The 9,708-nt window shown below is 42.9% G+C and overlaps 2 protein-coding genes across 3 annotated transcripts; one reads left to right on the top strand and one right to left on the bottom strand.

The window, feature by feature from the left end:
• The first annotated feature begins 1,220 nt into the window (after window positions 1-1,220).
• On the top strand, window positions 1,221-3,417 carry LOC139658904 (nuclear receptor subfamily 0 group B member 2-like). The gene is made up of 3 exons (XM_071537126.1): window positions 1,221-1,782; window positions 1,866-2,098; window positions 3,373-3,417. Exons 1-3 carry the CDS (start codon window positions 1,221-1,223, stop codon window positions 3,415-3,417), a joined length of 840 nt encoding a protein of 279 aa, XP_071393227.1.
• On the bottom strand, window positions 2,451-9,308 carry kdf1b (keratinocyte differentiation factor 1b). Of its 2 annotated transcripts, none has more exons than XM_071537887.1 (4): window positions 9,147-9,308; window positions 7,047-7,996; window positions 6,281-6,367; window positions 2,451-4,767 (listed from the first exon to the last, which is right to left on the bottom strand). In XM_071537887.1, exons 2-4 carry the CDS (start codon window positions 7,975-7,977, stop codon window positions 4,673-4,675), a joined length of 1,113 nt encoding a protein of 370 aa, XP_071393988.1. In that variant the 5' UTR covers window positions 7,978-7,996; window positions 9,147-9,308; the 3' UTR covers window positions 2,451-4,672. The 2 variants fall into 2 exon arrangements, with proteins under 2 accessions (XP_071393988.1, XP_071394019.1); XM_071537918.1 differs by having other exon boundaries at window positions 9,154-9,308.
• Window positions 9,309-9,708: the final 400 nt, after the last annotated feature.

Raw genomic sequence — 9,708 nt, 5'->3', positions numbered from 1 at the left:
GCTAAGCTGAATTACTATTACATATTCAGGCTTACTGTGTGTTTCAATACAAAAGCAATCTCTTGCTTGTGTCTTTGAGTTTCAGTTTCCCGAAGTCTGTCATTTTCAGTCAGGTAATCCTAGTGAAGATGGAGTTTGTGGTGAGAAATGAAAAGAGCTTCAAGTCAAGTAATTTAGAAACTAGTATAGGAGGTGTAATTCTTAATACTCATACAAACTGATTCTGACTTTAAATGTGGGTCCAAAGTAACACATAAGGTGCAACTGGAGGACAGGTCAGGTAGCAGCCTGTGCGTTGACCCTATCAGTCCTTGGTAGACTGGTACAGGCTGAGTTAATGACTGAGGTAAACATGATAAATGTCATTCACCCTGCCAGCTCCCGTATTCCCTTTCCCCGCACAGCTGTTGAGCTGAATGTGCCTTATCGCCTCCACGTGGAGGGAACCTACACTCACCGAGCACTTTATTAGGGACACCTGTACACCATGCAGATACAGGTCAGCAGTTCAGTTAATGTTCATATCAAACATCAGAATGGGGAAAAAATGTGATCTCAGTGACTTTGACCGTGGCATGGTTGTTGGTGCCAGACGGGCTGGTTTGAGTATTTCTGAAACTGCTGATCTCCTGGGATTTTCACACACAACAGTCTCTAGAGTTTACACAGAATGGTGCAAAAAAAGAAAAACATCCACTGAGTGGCAGTTCTGTGGACGGAAATGTCTTGTTGATGAGAGAGGTCAGAGGAAAATGGCCAGACTGGTTCGAGCTGACAGAAAGGCTTCAGTAACTCAGATAACCATTCTTTAAAACTGTGGTGAGCAGAAAAGCTTCTCAGAATGCACAACACATCCAACCTGGAGGCAGATGTCACTTTGCTAGCTGATACCTACCCAGTATTAGTACCGAGCACTTTGTTCCTAATGAGACCTACATTTATTAGGAACACTGTGTTGCTAATAAAGTGCTCAGTGAGTGTAGATCCGTCTGCATGAGCAGTCCAGGGTCACTGTGTTTTCCTGAATGCAGTAGGCTGAGTCTAGAGAGGGAGGGTCAAGGCTGACTCGTCATGCACAGGTGATATCCTGTATAAATAGGGCCTGGGCGTCTGGACTGGTGTGTAGAAAGTGAGAGACGCTGTTCATACTGGCTGGATCTGAGCTTACTGAGCAGATTTTTCTTTGTAAAAGCAATCTCACTGAGGATACCTCCTCTACTATGTTTCCTCTGGAAGAGAAGATCACAAACTGCACTTGCGCAGGCTACCGACAACAGCATCCTCACACCATCCTCTACAACATCTTGAGCTGGAGGGACAGCAACTACCTCGACAACAACAAACTGAACCACAATGCCTCAGCGCACAACTGTCACTGCGAGCAGAGGAGGGCCGTTTGCCTGAAGAACCCGAAGGCTACCTGCCAGGTCGCTTCCAGTGTGCTGGTCAAAACCGTTCGCTTTATGAGAAGCGTACCATCTTTCGGTCAACTTCCATCCGGGGATCAGTTCTCCTTGTTGAGAGACTGCTGGGTTCCGCTCTTTGTTCTGGGGCTCGCTCAAGAAAAGATGGTCTTCGAGGTGACAGACGTGCCGGATTCGAGCATGCTGCGGCAGATCCTGCTCGGACAGGGACGGACCGAGAAGGAAGCCCAAGAGAGAAGGTCGCAGCCAACTCTCGCCCGAGTCCACAGACTCAAAACTTGCTTGCACCAACTGTGGAATCTGGATCTCAGTCCGAAGGAATACGCGTACCTGAAGGGTGCTGTGCTGTTTAACCCAGGTAAAGCACTTGCCTCTAAAATAATGTTGCACAGTGATTGACTGGATACAAGCATTAACAAAAAGTTCTCTTCCTCTGTACAGATGTTCAAGGCTTGAGTGCTTTGCTGTTCATTGAAGGCCTTCAGCGGGAGGCCCAGAGAGCTCTCCAAGAGGTCGTCCTGCTCCTGCACCCAGAGGACACCGCTCGCTTCAGCCGCATCCTCCTAGCAGCCTCCGCCGTTCAGACCATCAGCCAACACTTGGTCACGGAGCTGTTCTTCAAGCCGGTTATTGGCGACGCCGATCTGTTCGATTTATTAAGAGAGATGTTATTTGTCCAACAAGATTACAGATGAAAGCTCCGGCGAGAAAGACTTTTACGAATGACTGTGTGCGAGTGAGCGTTTTGTATTATGGAATTTTATACGGTGAAAAATATGTTGACATGTGCATGAAATACACATTTACATACGTTTTTCTGCTTGACAGTTTCATTAGTTTGAGGGATTATTTGAGCAAATCAACAATACCCGTGAAAAATTGAGTAGGTCTGTTATGCCAAGGGAGGGAATTGTGAGAGAGCAATTCTGTCTGAGCTCATACTTTTGCATGCTTTGACTCCCTCATGTGGCGGTATATGGCAAACAACAAGCAAACAATAACCTGTGTCTTTTTTAAAAACTTTATTTTATTGTTTTTTTACAAAGAAAGAGTAAGAGGCGCAGGCAATAGCTGTTAACAGATGGGATTATGTTGCATGTTTCAATACAAGCACCTGCCAATACAATCTTTGCTCAAAATGGAAAGTACCATAAATTACCCTTGGTGGCCCAAGCATCATACTCATTCCTAAAAATGAAAATATAGTGAATGAATGAAAAAAGGCTCTGCTTGAGCGAACAATTCAACCAGCTCAATGAAAAAGAGAAGTACCACATGTTAGACTGGTTATGGTTAGGCTATTCCATGACACAAACACATTCACCACTTCCTAATTACTAAAACAGATTCAGTTTCCTACTCTTTGGTCACAACCAGAATAACCAGTTTCACACTGTTTTATTATAACCTGCCTGGTGTTACAAGTCACACTAAAAGGGAGAGAAATTGCTCAGTAGTGTTTAATCAGTTAAAAAGTACCTTTGATTCATATTATTAGACTAATAAGTAGTTCATTCTCACTGGAGGTGGAACACAATGCACAAGAGGAGGCATCTCAGAGAGCAGAATCTGAAATAAATATCCTTGGGTCAATACTAGAATACTAGAATTAGCAGCCTAATAACTGAACTCACTACAATGGGGTCCATGACCAACACTAACCGTAAGCTAATGCTGATAAGGAAGGAACAAAGTAGAATAAATTCCACTGACTCAGCTGGCAAAATTCCCATCAGGGCCCAGGAGCAAACATAACAAGCATGTCAAAATAAAAACAGAGTCTGCCTAGGATATTCTCACTTAAAGGTCAATTCAATACAGTATTCTTATATTGTAGCAAATTGCTACAATAGATGTCACTGCAGGCAAAGATCAAGCCAGCTCCAGTGTGTAGAAATAAAGTGTCAGACCTCCCAGAGTTTTTTTTCCCTGTGTGGTCTTTCCTCAGTCTACTGGTCTATATCCCCAGTCTGAAAAGTCTAGCTGCATCTGAACATCTGTAGTTACAGCCAAATTTGAGACCGAGTTATACACAAAATGGCCACATACAGTATTGGGAATTATTTTTCACATTGTTTGCTAATTATCCATGTCATCCTATGCACTTATTTAACTACACATACTAAAAAATGTGTAAGATATTGTTTTTATTTTTTAGGGTTAAACCTGCAGTCCCTGGGGTTTATATCAAAACCCCATTACTTTTCTTCATGGAAAACAGTGGTTACTTCATGGCGTACCACTAGAGATCATAAAAATTCCAACCTATAAAACCATTACAGATTGTTGAACAATCCCCCAGCGCCCCTCCCATCATATAAAACTGCCTTTCTCTCCTTAACGGATACTGCTATCCCATCGCTTTACACCGTTGTCCACCTTTGAACAGTTATGTCCCGCCCCCACATCCTGTTTCAACCGGAAATACGTCAAATTACGGAAGCAAGATGCTCTCAAAATGCCATTTCATTGCGACTTCAAATTCACAATCACTGAGGTATACACAGATCATCGTCATTAGTATAAAATGGCCTTTCCCAGGACAATTAGATATTTAGTCATTTAAAACGGGAATACATATAGGTGAGGGGTTGACAGAATCAGAAAACATTAAATATTTTTTGCTCACTAATCTGGAACCACTAACTGTAAATACATATGATAGATAAATAAAGGCAGGTGTAAAACACAGCATTGAATACCAATCTACAATCACACCGAATTATTCATGATCAAAGATATAAGATGTGCCAATCATTACGATTCTCTGTGTTTTCAGAGTGCATGCCAGAGCCAAACCCAGCTGTCCTTTGCATATAATACAGCACAGAAATCTGACTGATAAAAAAGTACTCCAGCAAAAATGAGAGTCAGATTTCATGAGCTCAAGTCAGCTCTCCTTCAAGGACAAAGGGACGGTTAATCTTGATTCACTATTAATGGTAGTCATCGACAGGCTAGAAGCTGGGAGCAACACGTGAGTCAGACTATCCTTCAAACATAGACATAATATTTATCAACCATAAATACATACACACAGAGCCCTGAGTACACTTAAGTCCTTCAAATTCAGACAATGTGATGTGATGTCACATTTTTTTTTTCCAAAGCAAAGCCGTGGTCTCTGTTAAGAGCTTGGCTAAGCCAGAGACTCCTGTGCAATCTGTATCCCCTTCCAACGTCCCATATGTGACCTTGTGGACGCAGCATGAGAAATTCAAGCATAGATCACCCGTGTGGAGGAGGAATCATGTTCCCACGTAAGTGCGAATGAGTGGGACACCTGAAGAATTTGTCTCCGTGTGCGATGGTGAGTAGGCGGTTGGAGAACCGGAGGTGTGACCTATAGGAACAAAAAAACAAAGATAATCAGTCACCAAAAATAAAAGATCCATACTACTTGTAGGCAAGAAGACTATAAGCAAATCATTAGTGCATTGCGACTAGAAATCATTTTACAGCTGGAATGTTTTGGTTGGCAAACTGCAAAATGACAGTAAGTGGATGTGGATGATGAATAGCTGCAGGGTAACTTTGAATCGCATCTCAACTGCACCTCTATGTTTATTTGACAGGGAAGTATTGAACGGTGGAAAGCTTTGATGCCAAATTCATGCTCATTCAACCAATTTTCTACCTTCATCTATTCAACACAAGTCTGATTCCAGTCCCTGTAACTTTAGCTAAGCATGAGTCAATCATGCTTAGCTTGGCTGTAATTTACCATCTCTGGTCTTCCTACCAGGTAAGAACAATAGCTGAATATGAGTATTGTCCAGACTGCAGTTTGCTCTCGCTTCATTTTGTTATGCGAGGCTCTCCAAGCATGAGAAACTACTGGCTATCAGATGTCAACATCCGTCTCCCTACCCATAAACCCTTGCGTTTTGAGGATGTTTCCTGTAGTTGGTATGGATTACCGTCTCACTCCTTTTTTTTTTTTTTGTCCATGTGTATACATATCCATACCCCCACATACATACATATATACATGCCCGTATACACTCATACACATATATACACCTCTGCGGATACATACACACAACTACGTGCTACATGCCCACATTCACCTTCTCACTCCTAACAAACTGCACTGTAGTTCATATAGGAGAGGATCGAGACTCGCATTTGCAGGGATTACTGTGGTGCCACCTGAGATCAAATGAGTTCAAATAAACTAGTCTAAACATGCTTAGTGTGCACGCGCCCTTAGTTTTTTAAAAGTTAAAGTAGATTTTCATGTTTCCATTATTTTCCATCCCCTATAGCTGCATTAGAAAGTGTTGTGTAGTATAAAATGTGGCTTGTGTTTCTACTTGAGTGAGTGAACTTTCATCAATAGCTGTATTTGTGCAAAATGGAAAATACCACCATTCACCAATGATCAAACACTTTACCCATACTATGAAAACAGTAAGGTGATTTTACTCCAACATCTGGACAAACAATAGTGATCTCAATGTCACCAAAATCCACACTTTCTGTCTCGTCAGAAGTGATATAATGTTAAAAGTTGGAGATAACAGGTGTTACATCTAAGGAAAGTCTGGAGTCTATTATACTATCAGTGCTATGTGGGCAGGAGGCAGTGAAACTAGTCTGCCTCTGCCACAAACACATGCCAGACTTGATACCCATGTCATGTCAAATGGTCATGTTATTCGAAGTCACTGGCCTAACTATTGGAGAGAAAAAAACGCAATATTCAAAAATTGTACATCATTTTCAATAAAAACTGAACCAGAAAGGAATGTACAGCATCAATATACTGTATATTCATACATACAATCATAACATTACATCACACATTCATACATTCAATAACATACAAAAGTGGATTGAGCCAGATTTCTTACCTCCGTTGTTCCTCCACAATTCCCTGGCACACTTGTCAGAAGGGCTCAGCTCTGATATTTGGATGTTTGGATTTGATTTGTAGTCATCTTGAAGAAACAGTGAAACAAAAGAGAGTGAATCAGTTGTTGACAGAAAAGCCTAAGGTGTTTCTCCTGAAGCGACAGCAGTTTCTGACATTGCACAACTGCAGGTGCACACTCTAACAAAGCATCAGCATTGCTCTTGAGTACTTCATAATCATTTGCTGGTTAATAACAGCTTGGCATGATTCCCCCGGGAAGGGTGTGAGGTAGGGTTTGACTGATTTGGGTTTAATGTGGGTTTTTGAAGGCCAATACTAAGATTTTTGGATTTAACCTGTTGATATCTGATATTTTCTGCTGATATGCAATATTTTTAATTTGACTAATACGAGTGTTCAGTATTTCCCCAGATTTGTATTCTCGTCAGGGTGGAAAAGCCTCTGAAACAACATTTAGACCACTGGACACTAAAACTCTGCATTGAAACCCAGCCTAATAATAGCATTAATAATAAAACCATATTCATCCATACTTGTGGAATCTGATCAAAATGTCTCATTTGAATCAATTCAGGTTAAGGGCTTCCCATAGACAACCAGTGTCGTATTGATCAGTTATACAATAAATATGTAATCAAACAAACTGCATCATATCCATCATATTGGAGGTGGACGACATTGACATCAGATTTTTAATAAAAGACCAATATATCTGTCTGACAGTAGTGTGAGGCCAAACTTACTGTTGTTGCTGAATGAAAAGGAATCGCTGTCCCTCATGGTGTCGTTGCCGCTGTCCGACAGCGTCCTCTCAGTCCTGGAGTTGGGGACCCTCCTCTTGGTGCTCTTTCGCGTGCTGATGCGGATGATGCCGCGCACCAGCCGACACTCGGCTTCCTGCTCGTCCAGCTTGTGCTCTTCCGCCAGCGAATTGATGAGCTGGTTGATCTCCTTGCTCTTCCTCAGAAACACAGAGTCCGAGGTGCACCTGGCCAACTCTTCGATCTGGTATTCAGAGTAGAGCTCCAGCAGCTTCTTCGCGATCAGGGAGTCCACGTCCCCGTTGCCGTCTTCCCAGTCGTAATACCCCATAGAGTCATGGAAGGACGGGTGGCTGGGCTGTTTCTGACCTCCAGGCGGAGCTGCATAGGATGGAGCTGTGGTTACGGCGTTCAGGTACTCTCTCTGACTGTCCACTTTGACTCCGCCGATGTGGACGTCCTCTAGCCAGTCGGCGCCGTCCTCCTCCTTGTTGTCTCCCGGGTTCACGTCCCGGAGGCTGATCTCCTCCGGTTCGTCTGGGGAGCTCTCGCCGGGCGCCAGGCACGGAGCGAGGACGGAGCGCTGGCAGACCCTGTACAGGCCGCAGGTCAGCACGCTGCACACGAAGGTCCTGCAGCTACCTGGAGAGGCGCAGGGACTGCAGGTTTGAGCCCCGGAGGCCGGGTCAGCCGAGCCAGGAATGAAGCCGATGGTCTCAGACTCCTTTCCATTGACGTCTTTCAGGTGGGGTTTGTGGACGGTCTTTGTCTCTGTGCTCTGGGTCCAGTCTTCCACTGGGTCAACACAGCGCTCCTCATAAGAAGACTTCTGGCTGCTACCCTGGCTGGGTCCATGACTGTACCCGCCGGGCCCTGAGCTGCGTCTCAGACTCCCAGTGCTGCTGGCAGACATCTCTTACTGGCTCCAAGGTCTGGACAGGTATAAGAGAAATTGTCTGTTGAAATGTCAGTGTTAAGATACAGTGTTGCAATGAAATCACAAAACAACATGCTTGGGCTATTAAAAATCAGTTGTAGCCACCTCAGGCTATTGCTCTTTCAAACTAAAATGAAACCATTATCCCCAGGTGCCAGGCAAAGTCACCCAACTGGTTCTCTTGAAGATGTCTTCACAAAGTTAAAGACGTTTAACCACTCAAATATCAAACTCACTGTTTGTGTCATAGATATTTGTAACATTGAACTGCAATGTTCAATTGCAAGACACGTTATCACCGTCTGATGAAGAAAAACAGCCTCTATGTCGAAAGGAACAAAATGATCCCATTCATGCACAACCACACAGCGATCAGCTGCATGCAAACAAGGCCCGTCACCTGTGTTTACATTGGCCCCGATACGTGCCGCTGTCCTACCAAGTGAAGGCTACGCCAAACACTATTCAAGAAAATTGGAATTTAATGTTCCCTTATTCATCGGAAAAGGGACATATTAAATAACATAATGTATTACTTTTTTACCAATCTATAAGAACCAATTTTCAATTCGGCATACACCTGACCAACCAAACAGTACTTTGTTAAAATAAAATGTCCACTTTTAAAATTGGTTCACTCTACTCGCTACCGCTCATTGCGGTGTATTTTGGTGGGTGACATTTGTGGGAATAACTGACAAACCAGTTCTAAAAGGTGAATTTTTATTTAAGTAAGTGCTGCTTACTGTATCAGGTGCATGCCGAATTGAAGAGGACATCCTATCAATTTAGAAACTGTATTAAATTATATTCTACCAGATATGTGTCTTTGTCGATAGTCAAGGGAGCATTAAATTGCCATATTGTTTAATGGCGTTTGGAGTTTTTTGCCTTGACGGCTCGTATCGGAGCTAGTGTTTACAATAGCCATACCATATACTGGACAGAGCAGAACATGTTGGAAAAACCCATTTGTCACTTTTTTCCCACATTCAAACTATTACGTTGACCCCGCTTTAACTTTAGACAGACATTAGCCTAAGTTACATTCCCTTTCGTGCATCAAATTATTTTCACTCTCATGGCGCCCTGCTCTTTACTCTTTCCTCCATTAGAGATGACTAACGAATTTCTTAGTTACTCACGGCATACAGTGGTCACGGTTCGTCCCCAAACTATCTTCTGGATTAACGTAATCTTCCCCGCACGAGAGTAAACATTTTTAATCCAGTGTGCATGTTCAGAGTGTCAACGCCACTCCAAATTGCAAAAAAGTTTCAGCGGAGTTTTTTCGCCCAAATCTTCTACCTGAGTGTCAAGGTGGAGGAAGCGCACCAGCTTCGAGGGCTGTGTTCGGCCATCTGAAATAAGAATAAGACTTCCGGTCCAACTTTTTTCAGAATAAGAGCGCAATTTCTAGAAATCCACACAGTGTCCAATTTAGTCAGAAAGTGTCACAGTTTTACAGTATGGCTGACTTTGAGGGCCTGTCATGACTTTTCTTAAACAGTACGGGCCTGAATGTTAGTCTGTAGTGAAAGTACAGGTCCGCGGGAGTGTTTTGACATATAACTTGTGCTGTTACAATGAAATGTGACCTGTGTAGTGTTTAATCTGTGTAGCCTATGTAGTCCAAAAATGGTAAATCTCTGTTTAAATGTAGAGGGGAACATTCAACCTTCAACGATTCCAGCAATTCTTATCATG

The sequence above is a fragment of the Centroberyx affinis genome, unplaced genomic scaffold, assembly GCF_046629955.1.
Source record: "Centroberyx affinis isolate AG114_WGS23_722 - 3 ecotype Tasmania unplaced genomic scaffold, CSIRO-AGI_Caff_v1 ptg000018l_1, whole genome shotgun sequence".
Taxonomy (NCBI): Eukaryota; Metazoa; Chordata; class Actinopteri; order Beryciformes; family Berycidae; genus Centroberyx; species Centroberyx affinis.
Note: the sequence above shows the minus strand (reverse complement) of the source record. Positions and strands in the feature narration are given on the sequence as shown.